The sequence below is a fragment of the Equus asinus genome, chromosome 18, assembly GCF_041296235.1.
Source record: "Equus asinus isolate D_3611 breed Donkey chromosome 18, EquAss-T2T_v2, whole genome shotgun sequence".
Classification (NCBI taxonomy): Eukaryota; Metazoa; Chordata; class Mammalia; order Perissodactyla; family Equidae; genus Equus; species Equus asinus.
In genome coordinates, this window is record NC_091807.1 from 27,087,610 (window position 1) to 27,104,721 (window position 17,112).

At 37.6% G+C, this 17,112-nt stretch overlaps 1 protein-coding gene across 9 annotated transcripts in view; it reads right to left on the bottom strand.

The window, feature by feature from the left end:
* GRIK1 (glutamate ionotropic receptor kainate type subunit 1) overlaps positions 1–17,112 on the bottom strand; it is a 362,404-nt gene that overhangs the window by 971 nt on the left and 344,321 nt on the right. For 7 of the 9 annotated variants that reach the window (XM_014866436.3, XM_044750995.2, XM_070488745.1 and 4 more), the window contains one exon: positions 16,826–17,076. In XM_014866436.3, the coding sequence (XP_014721922.1) occupies positions 16,826–17,076 (251 nt within the window). Of the gene's footprint in view, positions 1–3; positions 15,487–16,825; positions 17,077–17,112 lie in introns of those variants that run through there. The other 2 variants (XM_070488746.1, XM_014866443.3) reach the window with 1 other exon arrangement.

A 17,112-nucleotide genomic window follows, 5' to 3' on the forward strand; every position in this document is an offset into this window, starting at 1 on the left:
AAAAAAAGAAAAAAAACAATTTTAAATTGTATATTTTCTCCAAAAAACAGAGATCTGGCAGCAGCAATGATGCAGCTGTGGTTGAAATGAAAATAATGTGGTACAAAACTGCACAGCAAAGATGATGGCATAATACGAAAAGAAAATGGAATTATGATTATAAAGTTATGCATATGCAGATGGCATCTATATGTATATATATCTATTACAATTACACTATATCTATTCACATGCACAGTATATAAATGGCATAATAAAACATAATTTGCTGTCATTTCTTCCAGCGGAGATAAGATCTTTGAATGACAAATTCCTGCTTATCGAGATTTCTATAAAGTAGTATTGTTTTTGATGAGATTACTCTTGAAATATCCTCTAAAAACCCAAAGTCTTTGGTAAAGTGCATGGAAGTGCAAGCTGCACTCCTTTAGCATTAAGTGACAAAATCAATACAGTTGAAAGTCAAGTGACAACACGCCACCAGATGATTTCTCTACGTTGTGAGCGCCTGATAGCAAGAAATTGATGTATTATGTGTCAAAGTATGAAATGTCTTGTGTGGTCCTTGCATATCAATGTGCAACATGTTTTTCTAAAAATTTACACTCCGTTTTGTTCCACAAAAAAGTTGATGTGGTTTAAATAAGCAATATTTTAAATTTTTCTCCTTGATTTGTAAAGCAGACATAGAAATTTAGATCCCAGAGGTAAATTTACCTGGAGGTAAATTATTGGCCTACCAGACAAACATCTCTAAAAAAACCAGTTGTTTGCATATGACTTTTTGTCTCTTTTATGCAGAAATGTTTATAGGTTTTGAATTTCATTTTCATTTTTCTATGGTACTAAAAAATGAAAGTTCAGGACATGCATGTTAATTTTCTTTCAAATAGTTAAGTTGTGGCTTCAGTGAATTGAAAGGGTCGTCATGTCATACAAAGAAAAAAATTCAGAAATATTTTTATGAATTATACTTCCAAAAATATTATAGTTAGCATGTCACAAATGAAATATAATGATTTTTGTAACATTATGTGATGTGAAGTTTATGTGTTGCTAAGGTGAAATGAATGTTTTATAGTATCATTGTAGTAGATAGTGTTGTATTGGCGTTTTGCAACCTATATGCAAAAATTTATTTCAACGGAAGGAGGTTTTTTTGCACAGAACATTTCTGGATTTAGGAAGATCATTAAAATGGAAGGAAAGGAGAGAGAGAAGGAAAGAGCCAAGGATTTTACATATGCTATTACACATATGCCTCACAACAACCTTATAAGGAAGGAGTTACTATGCCCATTATATAGATGGTGAAATTTACTATTGGAGATATTAAGTAACGTGCCCAAGAAATATGGTTCATAAGGGGAAAAGCTTTCATTTGAACTCAGTCCATCTGACTCCCCAACTCAATTGCTTTCATTCGAATCTCCCACACCTCACTTAATACTTTTTTTATTAAGTCACTATAAACAGCTTTTTGTGGATCCCCTTCCCATAAAATATATGTTAAGAAAGCCCAATCTTTCTGTTTTATTTGAATTCTCAAACATTTGACTTTAGACATTTGAATTTATTTTGCACTAAAACACCCAAAGTGAGTCTCCAAGTGCTGCTCAGGTAGGAGACCCAACCAGGAAGGGACTTGATGAAACCCCCGCCCCTTTCCTATTTTGGGGAGAGGGGCAGTCATAGATTTTTATCTTGACAATATGTTTCAGTTCAGTTTTTCTTTAAAAATGGAAATCCCCCTCCAAATTTTATATTGCCTTGAGATACAACAACCATCTTCATTCTTTCGATTAACCCCAAATATTTATTTCTCGCTGCCAGTGTGAGGGTGAATATAAATATAGTTTTATCAGTGGTCTGGTTACTCTGCTTTGGTCACAAATTATGATTTCTTTTTGATTCTCACTTTGTCTACAACTGTCAAGAAGAAAATGGCAAGATATTGGGGCTGACCTTTCTGTGTCCAAGTTTTTGCGATAGTCACAAGGAAAGACAACCTTTAAACGCCCCTGCCAGCCATGAACTCTAGTGAACCACACACTCTCGTATCCACAGGAATGAAACTGTGAAGGTCATCTCACAGCCCAGAGTGACCTAGGAGGGCCTCATGTTCGTTCATCTATTTGCATCTATTCTCAGAATTAAAAATACATGCAACATATAAAAATTGAGCTTCTGAATTAGGATCAAAACTATAGTAGTTTTCCAAAGCTTCCACTTCTGATCTTGGTATTAAGAACTCCCTCATGTTCACAGAGCCATAGAAAAATTATGCTTAAGCATGAAGTTTTAAAATCCTAAACTCTAATTTAGCCAGAAAGTAGCAGACATAACAATGTCCACCTAGCTACCTTGCTCGAGAGGCAGAGAATTTAGGGGTAGGATACCCCAGCAGTATCCTCCAGTGCTTTGCAGACTGGAAATTCCCCTGGTGACTTGGGTCCTAGGTCTTCTCATTTTTCTCTGGTGGATGGAGTACACTTTTAATGGGTCTACATATACGACCGTGAATTACAGTTGTGAGTTGGCCCCTAGTGTGAGAATGCTGGAGTTTAAATTTCAGCTATGCTCCTTAGTAGCTGGGTTACACTGGGCAAGGTGTTTGTTTGCTCTTTGACTCAGTTGCCTTAACTGTCAAACGGAAACAATAGTAGAATCCTTTTCATAGAGCTATTATGAGAATCATTGAGCTGATATATGCAAGACACTTAGCACAATACTGGCACGTGGTAAGTACAGTATTTCTTGAAAATAAAATTTTCTACATCACTGAAAATATTTAAGTCTATGGCACTCACTGATACGTATTTTTTCTTCTTGATAGAAGGGAGGAACAGTGAAAAATTGATACTTCTTTAGTTTTATCCATCATATGCCTTTCTACACACCAATCTCTTTGAATTGTTTATACCAGTGTTTTAAAGTAGGTTCTATGCATGTTTAAAGCATAGAATTTTCAAGGCCTGTTATTATTTGTTTTACCCAGCCCATAGCATGTTTAGTGTTTGTGTAGTAATAAGCTTTATGACAGCTCGTGTCTTGTCCATAAAGGATAGGCGCTCGAACACAAGAACAAAACGAGAACTAACTGCCGTTTCCTGTCTTTTATAAACATTATCATGTCCATGTTATGAACCTATTTACAGTGAATCCCTGTGATGATAAATTTGATAGGAAAATTCACTTATAAATGGATTTAGAGTGATAAGCCAAGTCGGTGCCGTTTAGGCTGTTCCTGACACTACGAAGGAGAAAGTGGTGGATGTGTGTGTGTGTGACTTCTCTTACAGAAAAAAGGGAAACTGGGGGGCGGAAGTTACTCTGTTAGAAACTGCAGCTGAAACTTCAACTAGAACTGTAGCTCTCCTGGATTTAGAATGAGAAGGATTTGCTTGTTTATTCTGCAGAAAGTCATTCTTTTCCACTTTGGTGCGGGTGGTGTGTCTTTCTCGAGCCCCCTTCTTTCCTGCCTTCCTCTTTCTTCCTCTCTGGCTTGTTTCTTTTTATAATTGCTGGCTGCAAGGCACCTGCTTTGGATTAACCCCAAATATTTGATTTCTTGGTACTAGTGTGAACCTGAACATAAATGATTCTTCTCTCCTGACACCTTCATCTTTGTGTTGCAAATATTGCCCTGGAAGGGGTGGCAGGAGTAATCAAGCTCTTCTTGTTCTGTACCTAAAATAAACTGCATCAGAAAAAAATAGTCTAGGGGTGGAAAATGATTTTTTTTGTAAGTTGTAGGAAAAGCTCTGTGCTGGAATTTGATTTGTGTTGGCAATATTGAAAGAACCCGGGCAAGGCTGACTAGGAATTGCTTTCACACAGGTTGCAAACGGCATCAGATTGGTGAATATCACATTGATTTCTCCTTGTCTATTTAACACTTACGCATTCAGTGCTTTCATTTATTGATAGGTTTAGGAGAACTACTCTGGATGCAAACCTTGAAGGGTTTTTCTGAAAAATTACTTTTTAGAAGCTCCAGCCTAGCCAAGAATATAGTACAAATCTTACATTTGTTTAGTTTTCTCTCTTTGATTTATTAGCTCCTTGTTTAAAGACACTTGAAATATTCTGTGGGATTGTCCAGTAAATTTTCACATTACACGTGGATGAAGGATATAGAGAATATTATTTTCATTATGTAGACGTAAAAATCTTTCATTTTATGTGTAGACCTGCTTAACTTGAAGGCAAGCTATGCCTCGAAGTCTTTTTGTAAAGGCCATTTTGAGTAAAATATAGAATATCAAGGAATAGTTTATTGAGAAATAATGGGATTATTATTACTATTTTCTTCATTTGGTCAAATTACTACCATAGTTCTGTGGAGGCAGTGTCCCAATGAATTTTTTTTTTTTTTTTAACAGGAAGGTCTAAGTATCCACATCCTTAACATTTGGAAACACTGAGGTCTGATGTGGAAACAAATCTAGAATGTTCAAAATGTTTTGGGCCTAGAGTCAGGAAACTTTTAAGGAATAAGGACAAAGGAGTCCCATTCATATATTTGCTACCTTATGACATTAGGAAGTCTAGTCACCTATCTGCACGAGTATTACCTCTTCACAGGATAATTGATGATGTAAGAGCAGAGATCAGGTTTCAGTGGGCCCCCCACTAATTATGTGAAAGAAGTGGGAGGGAGGCTCTTAGAGTGTCTGTGTGTGCACCATCTTTGTGTGAAGCTCTTGTGTTCCAGAACTCAGGATATGGGTATCATTTATTCCGGTTTTATCAGTTTTCTGGGTTCATTCAGAATCCCTGGGTCACCTTTCATGCAACCATCCTTGGAATTTTTGAAAAATGAATCCAAGAGGTTGAGAGTCAGCTACCATATTAGCTTCCAGAATAGTGGTTATGATGAATTTGCCTGAGAGCTAATTAGGAAGCCGATTCTTGTCTCCTGAGTCTGTGCCAAAAAATCTCAGGGCGGAGGAAATCTAGATACTGAACTAAAACTTCAAAGTGTGGTCACCCACCCTTATCCTCACCTGTGACCCAGAAACCACTCCTTGCTCAGCCTATTTCTCTGCATCTTCACTGCTTTAGACTGACTCGCGGTAGGTGACCTCTCCCTACAGCTCTGTCTTCCCTTTGGCTGCAGCCAGGGAGACTCCACTTAGTCATTTTTCCCAGTTCCTTTTAATGCCATGTTTTCACCATCTCTGTGTCCTTTTACCTATCTTCTCTGTTTCATCTTTGCTCCCACACCTGCGGACTGGTGCCAACACCTTTTTCTTCTCAGATCCTAGATTTAAGCTTCTAATTCTTTGCATGAATGCAAACCCTAGAATTCCTTGTTTTCCTATCTGAGCTCCTTCGAACCATAAAAATATACCTCTGGGGGGCACAGAGTTACTCGATGATAGGGGATACACAAGGATCATCTTTCTTGGGTTCATCTTTATTTGAAGATTTCATTTAGAAAAATTTTCTTCCATTAAAATAAATGTAAGTATATTGTGGAATAGCATGATATACATCTCTCTCTCTCTAGAGAGGTCTTCTAGAGAGAGAGATATATATACACACACACATATATATAATGTGTTTATTTAGATATTTTTAAGAATTTTTTATTTTAATTAATTTATTTTTTAATTAAAAATTTTTAGATTAAGGTAAAATTGGAATATAACATTACATAAGTTTCAAGTGTACAACATTATAATTTAACATCTGTATACACTGCAAAATGATTACGACCAAGAGTCTGGGTACCATTTATCACCACACAGTTGACCCCGTTCATTCATTTCACCCACCCCAATTCTCAAAGAAATTTTCACCTGGGGTGGCTACCCAGGGCTGTACCCCCAAGCTCTTGGGGTATAGGGATGTGTAAGTTCATTCTCCTCTAACAGGAGGGATAATTTCATGGAAAACTTTGAAAAGTGAGGTTAACACTGAGGTGATGTAACATTTTGATATCAATCCATGTGCTTTTTCCAATTCTTCTGAATCTCACCTTTTTTTTTTTCCCACTTTTAAAGTTACAGCAAATCTTTTATATGCATTGCCCTCAGGGTAGAGATGACATAGAAAGAAAAAAAGTTAAATTTTCAGCTTTGAGTTCTTAAATAGATTTTTGTGGATCTACAGAAGCTGTTGCTGTCTTTGAAGCTATTAATTACAATAGCCAGGTGTTTGAAAGAAGAAAAAAGAAGGCACTTTGAATTGTAAAAGTGTGCCCTAGAGCCTTCAGGATCCAGCATATAGGACTGGGGATGGAGGTGAAGATAGGACTCTTCTGTATCTGCTTTCAAGGAGAAACATCCAATCAGGTGATGGGAGAGTGTGGGTGCTGAGGAAAACCTGAAAAGGGGCCCTTCACTTGCCACTTCTGGGATTAAACTCCCATGGGATAGGATAAGGCAAATAAATGTGAGGGCAGCCTTGTAAGTGTGGGGACCCAAGAACACAAGGAAATTGTGCCCAATCTCTGTCCCAGACTCTCAGAGGAAGCTGTCACTAGAGCAGAGAAATGTCATCGGAGAAGCCTAGCAAGAAGCCAGCTGGACACTGTCCTGTGAGTCTCCCATGGCCTCTGAAGGATGCTCAACAGCAGTTTAAACTTTTCCCTGCTCCAGAAAGGGCACAGAACTGGCTGATGGGTATGGAGAGGGGCATGCAAAGTGGTCCAGCCAAGCTTCATGACCACAGAGCAGAGAGCTGTTTCTGCAGTGAGGATAAGCTTCGGGTGGGTCTCACATATCCAGAGGTGAGCAGCTCTTCTTGCTTAAAATTCACAGAAATGTTGGTTTTCAGGCCAATCCAAAGTAACCACAATGCCTTTCTGCTCTTGGGAGTTAATGTCAGAGGCCAGTGTGACTTTCTTCTCTGGCCCTCTGACTTCTCTTTGGCTTCCCTACATCATCTGAGCCTGCCTCAGCCCCTCTTCCAAGCTCAGAGCATATACACTTCCTCTGAATATTGGCCTCATGTGTACAGGACAAGACCTCTGTGCTGAAGGCCTGAGATGATACCATGGGGATTGGCTTTCCCGTTCCTCAGGGAGAAGAGCACCTGGTCCTTCTAGCAACTCAGAGGCTGAGTTAGGGCCATAACACTAAACTTCAAAGAAATTCTTTTCATGGCCCTCCTCATACAGACAATGGCCCTGGCCTCGAGGTAAACCGACCCTGTGATGTAGGGTTTTAGTTATCAGCAGTAATGTGTGCACTGCAGGTAGAGTCCTTGGGATACCAGTCAAACTGGCAGAGAGTTAGCCATTGATGATTAAGTAGCTAGGAACTAAAGGTTGTTTCCTTTTTGCAATTACTGATTATAGCTTTTAGCTGTTTAACTCACCCATTGTAAACTGTGCTGTTTCGGCAATATGCTATCTGACTCCCACTAGGCTCCTATAGATAACATCTCCCTGGAGCCTGGGTCACCATGGTAATGGGTGGGTGAGCTGTTTTTCAGGAATTAGAACTCCTTGTCCACTTCAGGCTGGTTGAGACCGCCAATTCATCAACTGTACTGGTGCAGATGTCCAATTGGCGGCCTTTTGACATCAAGAGGCTAAAAAACTCCACCCTCAGATTGTGCTAACGCCACCATTTTGTGAACATGTGTCCTATGAAGAGGCATGAAGTCTGACTATGCTTGTGCAGATCATCAATTACCTCACCTCTCCTCACCTCCAATTACCTTTCTCGCCATTTCAGACCCCCTTGCTCCCTATTCCATAAATATCCTTGAGTCCCTATTCTCTGGGAGGTGAATTTGAGACTCACGTTCTCGCTTCCTTGCATGGAAGCAAGATTTGCTTCCTTGTGATTAAACACTCTTTCTGCTGCAACTTCATTGACTTGGTGTTTGGCTTTCTGGGCGGTGGGCTAAAACAAACCTGGTTTGGCAACACCAGCTTGCACCCACACATGGTGGGTACACATTTTTCTCAAGCTATAAACTCAGGTGTGCAAAAAAAACTGTGTGATGCCGTTAAAAAAAATAATAGAACTCACCTCAGGTTGGAGGTCTCCATCTGCTAGTGGATCTTGTCAATGCAAGCTAACTCACTTTTGGTTTAAAAGTAAGTTTTCTTTTGGTTAATAGCTCAGTTAATGCAGGCCTTCTCCTTCTCTTCTTTCCTCGGGGCATCTGGGCTTAGGAGAGGTTTACAGGTGGCCTGGGCATGGGTGATGATGGGAACAGCTGGTCCATGGCCACCCTCTGTCCTTTTGGATTCCATTGAGGTGTGATATCTTACCAGACAGTGGATGCTGCTCTCTGTCTCTGCTGTGTCCTCTGAGATGCCTGTGGCCCCACCATGGTCTCCATGTCAGGTCCACACATTGAGTCTTCCTCACTCTAACCTCAAGTCTTCTGGATCACTAGTTCTCTCGGCCCTTCCACAAGACTTTTGGTTGGGAAGGGCCACGGGTTGGATTTTTGGATGCTTTCTCTTGAATGCTCTGGGGTTGAGTAGGACTCTATGAAACTGTTAATAAGCTCACTGCCTACACATTGTTATTCTACCATTCAGCGGACAGTTGGATGTAAGATTTCTCTACAAGTCTTGCCATCTCCTATACTATACCCTGTGAACCCAACGATAGCATTTTCTGTTCAGGATCCTCCTGAACTTTCCTGAGGTTTCTATTTTCCTGTCCCTCTGAGTTAGGACTTAGCTGAAGGATGGTCATGAGACCTCCTCTTAGGGATTTGGGTAGCATCTAAGCTTTAATGACTTTCCTCCAATTCTTTCTTTCCTGATGGCCCAAAACTGATCAGGGGTAGAAAAACGAGGTAGAAAAACATCATCATATGTGTTTCCCCAACCTTGGTCTTCTGGGTTTTGGCTCTTGCTAATTAGAGATAAACTTTTTGAATTAAAACAACTAACTTATTCAGCAAAATACCTGGATTTTGAAATTGAAAGCCATGGTTTTCAAGATTTTTGTCTACTACAAACTTTTAAAGTCTACTTAAAACTCAGAAGCTAAGAGTTTGACTCATTGCTAGCTTGGAAGCAGTACATATAAAAACCTTGATGCTTGATGGTGGAGGAAGGGTCAGGGTAAAAGCAATGGAAAATAAAAGCACATCATCTTTTCCTTTGTTTCCCTTTGTCTGTCTTTAGTAGAAATACTGAAGTTCCGCCTACAGAATAGAGTGTTCCCTGTGCACTCCAGCCTCATTGATCTTCCCCTTCCTGAAATTGTAATTGAGTATGTAATCAGTCCCATAGCTTTGAATAGCTTCTTAGGTATATGCCTTGTACTTTTTCTTTTTTTCTTTTTAATCTAGTCTGTAGGCTTATCAAAGTCAAGAATGGTTCTACTTCTGTCACCTTCCCTGTGTTTATGATGATTTGCTCATGATTGATTGGATGGGAACCCTCTCACTCTTTGATGCCATGATGGCTGGCTTTCTCTATATCCAGAGCAGGCACGGCAAGGTAATTCTGTTTATTGCAATAAGAATTTAATATGTTCAAGACAACCACACAATCTTATTAAATATATATATTTATAAAATATACACATATTTTATATACACATATAACATATGTATTTTATAAAATATACACATATTTTATAAATATATATAACCTCCAAGCTTTTTTCCCCCCACTGCTTCTATACTTTTATTTCCTTCCCACTTTCTACTAGACTTAAAAGATACCCTGGTTGGAAGAAAATATTAAACACCACCCCCCCCTCATTCCACAGATGAGGATTCCTCAGTTTCCTCATAACTGTGAGAAGCAAGGGAAGTGCAATGACTTACCCAAAAACACATAGCCATTCAGCAGCAGCACAGGGACCTGAATTCTTGGCTTGTGATTCCCAAGTCACCTTCCCATTAGACCACAAACATCTTTTAGAGTTCGTTTGGTTTATAAGACAGTACCAACTTGTACATTGGAAAAGTTATTTCCAAATGGATGTTAATTGCTTTCTGGCCTCTCTGTTAGTTAATAAATGTTTGGATTTCCAGGAAAAGGAAAGCTTCTTTGCACAATTATGGACATAACCTGATTAAAGAGACTTCTCCAAACCACTTGCTAAATATGTTGATCAGGCTACAGAAGGAATAAAGCAGAGGACACTTGGAAGCATCTGATAATGTGGCAGGTGACACTGAGGAAAGATAAATACCATGTTAGGGTGGGTTATCTAGGGACAGTAGTTTCTTAGTTCTTATAGCTGCCAAAGACTAAGGGATCAGGGTAATATTCTTTTTCGAAGTTGAAAATTCTGAATATTTGAAGTCTGAATACTCCAGTTGAATAGTTGGGCAGAAAGAAAATTATGGTCAAGCTAAGTTAAAATTTTTTTGATGGAAGAAATGCAGTAACTTCATTACACCACTCAGGTCTTACTCATTATTTTTGTGTGTATCCGGATGTAGACATTGTAACGTAGAAACACAGCATTGTGCAATTTGGCCAAATAGCTGTATTGGGACTCACAACTGTGAAGCTCAGATTCTGTGGGGTGTGAAGCACACAACACGTTTGTAAAGTTAGTTTTCTATCACAAGAATGCCCTTATCTTTGTAAATAGAATTTCTTTGAAAATTTAAAGGAGAATCCAATTTTCTGACATCCATCCCTGTAGAGAGGATTTTGCAAGCAAAAATGATTTTAATATGCTTGTGCATCTGGACATAAGATTCCATAACTGTAAGAAGCATAATGAGATGGTTCCTAAAGGGAAGTTAAAACTGCAGCATCAGGCAGAAATTTTTCATTATCTCTAAGAGTTAATTAATAATGCCATTTGGCACAGTTAGATGTGCAGAAAATAGTACAAGAAGAGAGAACGCTTTGCTTTCCTTTCGATTTTCCAGGCTGTTCAGGCTCCTTTCAAATTGCTTATGGAGAAATAGACCTTCTAGTATAAGGGTCATACATTTGGAAACTAATTGAGATTTATTGTTTTGCTGCTTTGCCACAGATGGCTGATAGAGAACATAATACAATGCTAGTCAAATGCAGTGAGGTATTTGGAAATAATTTTCCTTGGATAAGTTTATAATCATATGATCCAGCTGATTTTCCCAAGGGCATGGTCCCTACCCATGTATTCCTTAGGCAGTTTCAATTTTTCTAGAAAAACTCTAAAATAATTCAATGTATAATTTTAATCCAAAATAAAATAAGCTTTATTTTTTCCCTTATTGCGTTAGGCTATATAGTCTTATTAGGAAACAAATGAGACATTACGTGATCCACAGACATTGGTGTACTTGTTCAATCCTTGCATACCTCCTTATTCTCCTCCTAACTTTAGACAATATTTCTCAAAGTGTAATCCACAGGTAACCTGCCAGTGTTAACAAAAACTCACACTTGCCACCTAATTTGAGGTAAAGCTGCTGTATTCAATCTAGCTTTAGAGAAAACTCCTACATACCAACTACTTTTAAGTAAAACAACTCTATTTAGAATGGTTGGGAAAGAAACTCATGTTAAGAAATTTTTTTTAACAGAAATCAACTCTTTTATTGAAGATAGTTTTAGTGGAAACTTAGGTACATTACCTCATTTTGGAGTCAACTGCTATAGTTAAACTAATTTTTGTGAAAACTAATGTGTACAACTAGTTTTAAGCATTCATTTTCAGGTTTTGTTAAAATTGCCAATACCCGGACTATGCTTACTGTGGAAGGATCTCTGGAGGATCTTGTCATAAGCATTTTAAATAATTTCCTCAGGTGATTCTGAGGTACCCTGACGTCTGAGAAATAATGATGTAAAAAGAGAGAGTTTGAAATTTTTTCTTTCTTTTTAAGCCTTTTTTCCTAAATTTCACTTAAAATGCAATGGCCCCTGGTGGGGTCACTAGGGTCTTAGCGGTCATTTCCCTTAATGGCAAGAACTGGTTGTCTGAGAGCATGCCTGAAAGAGAAAGAGGAGCGTAAGGAACCTGGGTGTCTGATGAATAGAGTTTCCCTAAGAGAGAAAAAGGGCACAGAGAGCAGTAAATTATCTACTTGACCGTTTTGTGTTGGCCTAGCACCATTTTACAATGAAATACGAAGATTATCAATTGAATATAATAAAATTTCTATCTCAAAGATAATGCACAGTTTCTTCTCAAATTCTCCCTGGAAAGGGTCTATTGAATAATGAAGGCTAAATATGTGCTGTATATGTTGCTTGGAATGAGCGGTCCCACCTCTTGAGAATCAATCAATAAATAGCAATGATTTATTAAGTGCCAATTATACAGGTAAGATTTTGCTTTAGAGCACTGCTACGCACTAGAATCAACTGCGTGCCCTAAAAAACTACTATCGTCCTGCCTTCATTCTAGACTAATTGAATTAGAGTTTCTGGGGATGAAGTTCACGACTTCCCCTATAGATTCTCATGTATTATCAATTTGGGTCCTTCTCTTGGGTGCAATGACCTTGACATTGATTTTTAATGCTTGTGTGAGGAAAAGTGGTCTTCAAGATAGTTTGAGCCTCTAAATTGGGAAACCTGTTTTCTAAACTAGATATGTTTTTAGATGTTTGATAAATTTTGCTTACTGCCCATGTGACCAGAAAGCAATAGTTAATTTCTTTATAAGGAGCTAACATCTGTTAACCAATGTTTATTAACAGGACTTTTACAGATGATTTCATTTTCTATGTCATTATATTACTTCATTTAACTCTTACAGCAGATATATAAATTCAATACATTATCCTTCATTTTACAAATGTGGAAATCGAAGCTCAGAGAACTTAAAAATTTCCCTAAATAATAAATATCATTGTTTATTGAAAGGCAAATACATGTCAGGCATGGTACAAGATGTTTTGTATGTCGTCACTGGATGAGATACCCTATCACATCAGCGCTCCCTGGAATATGACCTGTAGAACACCGGTCTGTTAAAATGCTTTGGGAAAAAATATTCTGCAACCTAATAATTTTGGGAAATGCTGGCTACTCTTCCATCTTTTTGAGAATTCTCAATGCATCGTAACATGTTAAACACACTGAGATGTCATGCAGTAAAGGAATGTTCAGCATAGTACTCCATGGTTACTTAACCATAAAAATCTTATTTGAGTAACACTTGCCAATGGAACTCATTTTGAAAATAGTCCTTCAGCACAACTTTATGACCTAGAAATTATATCCCAGTATTACGTATTAAGAAACCAAGGCTCTGAGAAAATCAGTCACTTGTCTACTGTCATTCAGCATGTGGCCGTACTAGAACTCAAACCCAAGTTTGTCTGATTTAGAAAATTCCCTTCTGATTCTGAAGTCTAGGACTCCAGGTCACTGACTCTGATATGTATTCCTCCATTAGTAAAGCTGAAATAAAATTGTTGAAAGGATCAAATGTGAAAACACTTTGAAAACCATAAAATAGTATATAAATATCAGAATTAGGTAGTATATAGTTTAAAGTAGTACACAGATAATTACTTTTGGTAAGGGGTCATTTTTTTATCCAAACCTCTGAATTACACTTTTAAAGGACAGTCTCTATAGAAAGGTAAGTTTTGCCATCGTTAACCCTGATAGTCCATACTTCATCAATCACCCTTGAACTTTTTTGGTAGCATTTTTGGTTTATTAAATAGTCCTTGAAAATATAAATTTATGCAATTTGTGGTTTCTATATACAGAATCAATAAAATATGAAACTAAGAATAATATAATATTTATCCCAACATCTGATTCTATTGATTATGATAATGGGAACTCTGACCTAGGGCAAACTGTGTGTTGCTTTCACTTCAATAACAGTAAATAAATATTAGTGTCATTTATAGATGTTTTCTTAAAAGTACATTTATTTAAAGAAAAAAGCAAGACTGAGAAACAATTAGGGCAAGAGTCAAATTTCCTAAACAGACTTTACTGGAGAAATATAGAGTTGATTGGAAAGACTTGTGATTCAAAAGTCGGAAGCCATTTAAAGCTAAGCAAAAAGAAGGGAAAATGCTACATGACTGCACAGATGGTGATTCTCTACTTCTGAGAAATATGTTTTGGGGGATCATTTCATATGTCAAAAGGTAATCCCATTAAGGAGAACAAAGACCAACTGATCCCATGTGCAGGGGGAAGATTAAAGGCATCTTCAATTCCCCTACTGACTGTGAAGCGGAAACAAACCCAGAGGAACAGCAGACATCCTTCGTCACAAACAATTAAGTATGCAGTTGGCTTTCTATGTCACCAAGCTGAGTTAGAGTGGGAATTATTTACAGCAGTTTGAACCCAAGTGGAAAATAAATCTATAGAGATCTGTAACTAATGTGTATGGAAATTCTTTCCTCTATTTATTTTCTCCTCCTTGCCCTTCTCCCCAGCACACTTGGAATGAATTGATAATGGCAAAGGATCCAGAGAAATGAGTGTGAACGTGGCAACGCTCAGAAAAGATTGCTACCAGAACAACCACTCTATCCTGGGTGAGTGGGAAGGGAATGAAATAACATCTCGTGGAAAGATGTTTATCAATGCAAAGAGTGAGTGTGAGCGAGTGAAAATAGAAGATGCTATGCATTAGTTCTTAGCTTAGGACTTTGCTTGGAGCTTGAAAGAAATAATCTATAGCTTGAAAAAATATCACAGTTCCTTTGAAACTCTGAGCATACTATCCATCTAAGCCTACAGAAGATTGTTAAGCTGTACAAGTAAATGTTGAGAACTTGATGTTAATGAATTTCTACCCAGGGATCATTCTTGGCTGTGTTGTGCCTTCCTGACTGGTGTTCAACTTGGCTCATGCTCATCTGTGACACTAGAGGTTTCAAGTTTCATTTTCTGGATCACGTTTTTGAATCCTTAAAATCTAAGACATCTTTGAGTCTTTGTGTAAATAATACATTTTAAGTGGTGGAATCAATTTGAATTAAAAATTGACACTGTTATGGAGTTACAAGAAAAAGCTAGGGCTTTGGGTATTTTGAAAGAGTGTGGCTCTACAGAACGTATGGGACAGGGAGAAAGAAGGAGGAAAAAAGTTCACAAAGACGAAAAGAATTCCACAGTCAGCATTTTGTTTTCATTGGTTTGCACTATTGAAAGTCTGAATCTACTTTTTCGTGAGAAAAGAGTTGCTTATTTTTAATGCATGAAGGTAGAACTAAGATAACCATTCATTTGATGACATACAGATTCCTGTAAAGACACATTTCTCGGAGTCTATACACCCCTGAGATGCCCCTGTTTTGACACACAATGCACATCCGTTTCTGGTGCATTGAATTCAACATACATGAGTTTTCCTATCTTAAAGGGATAGGGAATTATGGCCATTTATGCTTAGCAGATACATATCATTGACAACACCAATTAGCAGAAACAGTTTCTACTGGAAACATTTTTCTTTGTAAAACTGATTACACAGTATGAACTGAGGACTGTGTCCGAATCCCTTTCTCCTCTCGAATTAATTTGCCACATTCTAAATCCGTAGATAAAGTGGTCCCCGAAGTGGAGTTGGTTGGATGGGTTTGCTTACACTGCAGTCCATAAAAGAAACAAAAAGCCTTGCATGCAAAAGAAATAAGAAAAAAATATAGAAAAATGAATAAATCAGAAGCAAAATATGAGTGTTGAAATGACAATTTAAATCAAATGAAGCTGGCAATTATGAGAAGCACATTAAAGCACATATACAAGCTTTATTTGTCAAATTAGTTGCATAAAACAAGACACCTCAAGAGCAAATTGAAAGTTAAAACAAAGCAGATCAGTCCATTCTCCCTTTTAGTTAAAGGTAGTTTTCTCTAACAAGGTCTAGGAAAGGGGAGCTTAATTTTCTCACAACTGTCTTGTAATTTGGGGAAAATTTTCATGATGAAATCAGGTTATAATAATCATTCCCAGCTCTGAGAACTTAAAGAGAGTTTCCACTTAAAGGAAGTAAGACTAGAAGGAGATTATTAATTAGAACTGGCTACATAATTTGTGGGGCCCAGTGCAAAATGAAAGTGTGAAACCCTTTGTCCAAAAATTATTAAGAGTTTCAAGATAGATAGTGACAACTGCACATTAAAATAGTCCTGTTATTAATAGTTCATAGTCTGGAAATTCTAACACTATCTTTAAATTGAATGGGTGCCCTAATGTGCTACAATGGTCATGAGTTTGTGTTGTTTATTCTAAGACGCTTATGAAGGAATTATTTTAAATCCCAATCATCTTATTTAGAAGAGTATAAGCCCTGGTGTGATTTCCTTCAAAAATAAAAGTAACAAGCAAAAATGATTGCCTGTTGAAATCATCCTATAATCCTAAACACAATTTGGAAAAATAAAGTCTTTAATATATTTTATTGTCATTTTGTATTGTTTATCAGATTCCTGGCAAAAATCTTGGTGAATTATCCTTTTACAAATCACTCTTTGATAGAGCTAAATGCCCAATTTCAAAACACTACATTTATATCTTTATATAAATTGTCTTGCACTAGCACATGTGCTCAGTACTTTAGTGATGACAACATTTCTCTCAAAGATCTTTTTATATCATTTCCAATTTTGGATTTATTTCTTCCTTGCTCTGTCAAAGGTTTCTATTTCAAGTGCAAATAAGTGTTCAAGAAATTAACTGAGTTTGGAATTTCTGCACCGTCATGCCAAATAGCGCTAATTGGATTTAGTATATAAGGCGCTCCCTTCTTCTCATTAATAAATGATGGGCTGCATTGCCAGCAGCACCTGGCAAGGATTCAATAGCTCTTTGCTGTAACTCAAAAATGGCTCTTCTGGGCATCTAATTCAATAGACTGTTATAAAAAGAAAGGCAAGCATCCTTAAAAACCCCAAACTTAAGACAGATAATGCAAACTAAAAAACTATCCAGTCCTAGAAAGAGATGACTCACCTGTTCAATATCATTGTTCTTCCGTGATTTGTATATGAATTCTCCAATGGCTACAAATACAGAAAGGACCAGTCCAGCAGCCAGAACAATGAAGATGCCCCCAATATTTTCTACTCCCAGAGCACTGGCCTCTTTGCTGTCTTCCTCAGGGCAGCCATTTCCCCGCCACCACTTCTCTTTCATCATATGCAGTTTTCCCTCTTCTTGTAATTGCAGAATAGCAATAGTGATTTTATCCCGATATGGAGAGCCTGTAAGTAAGGTCATTTGGATGCTGGTCACCAAAG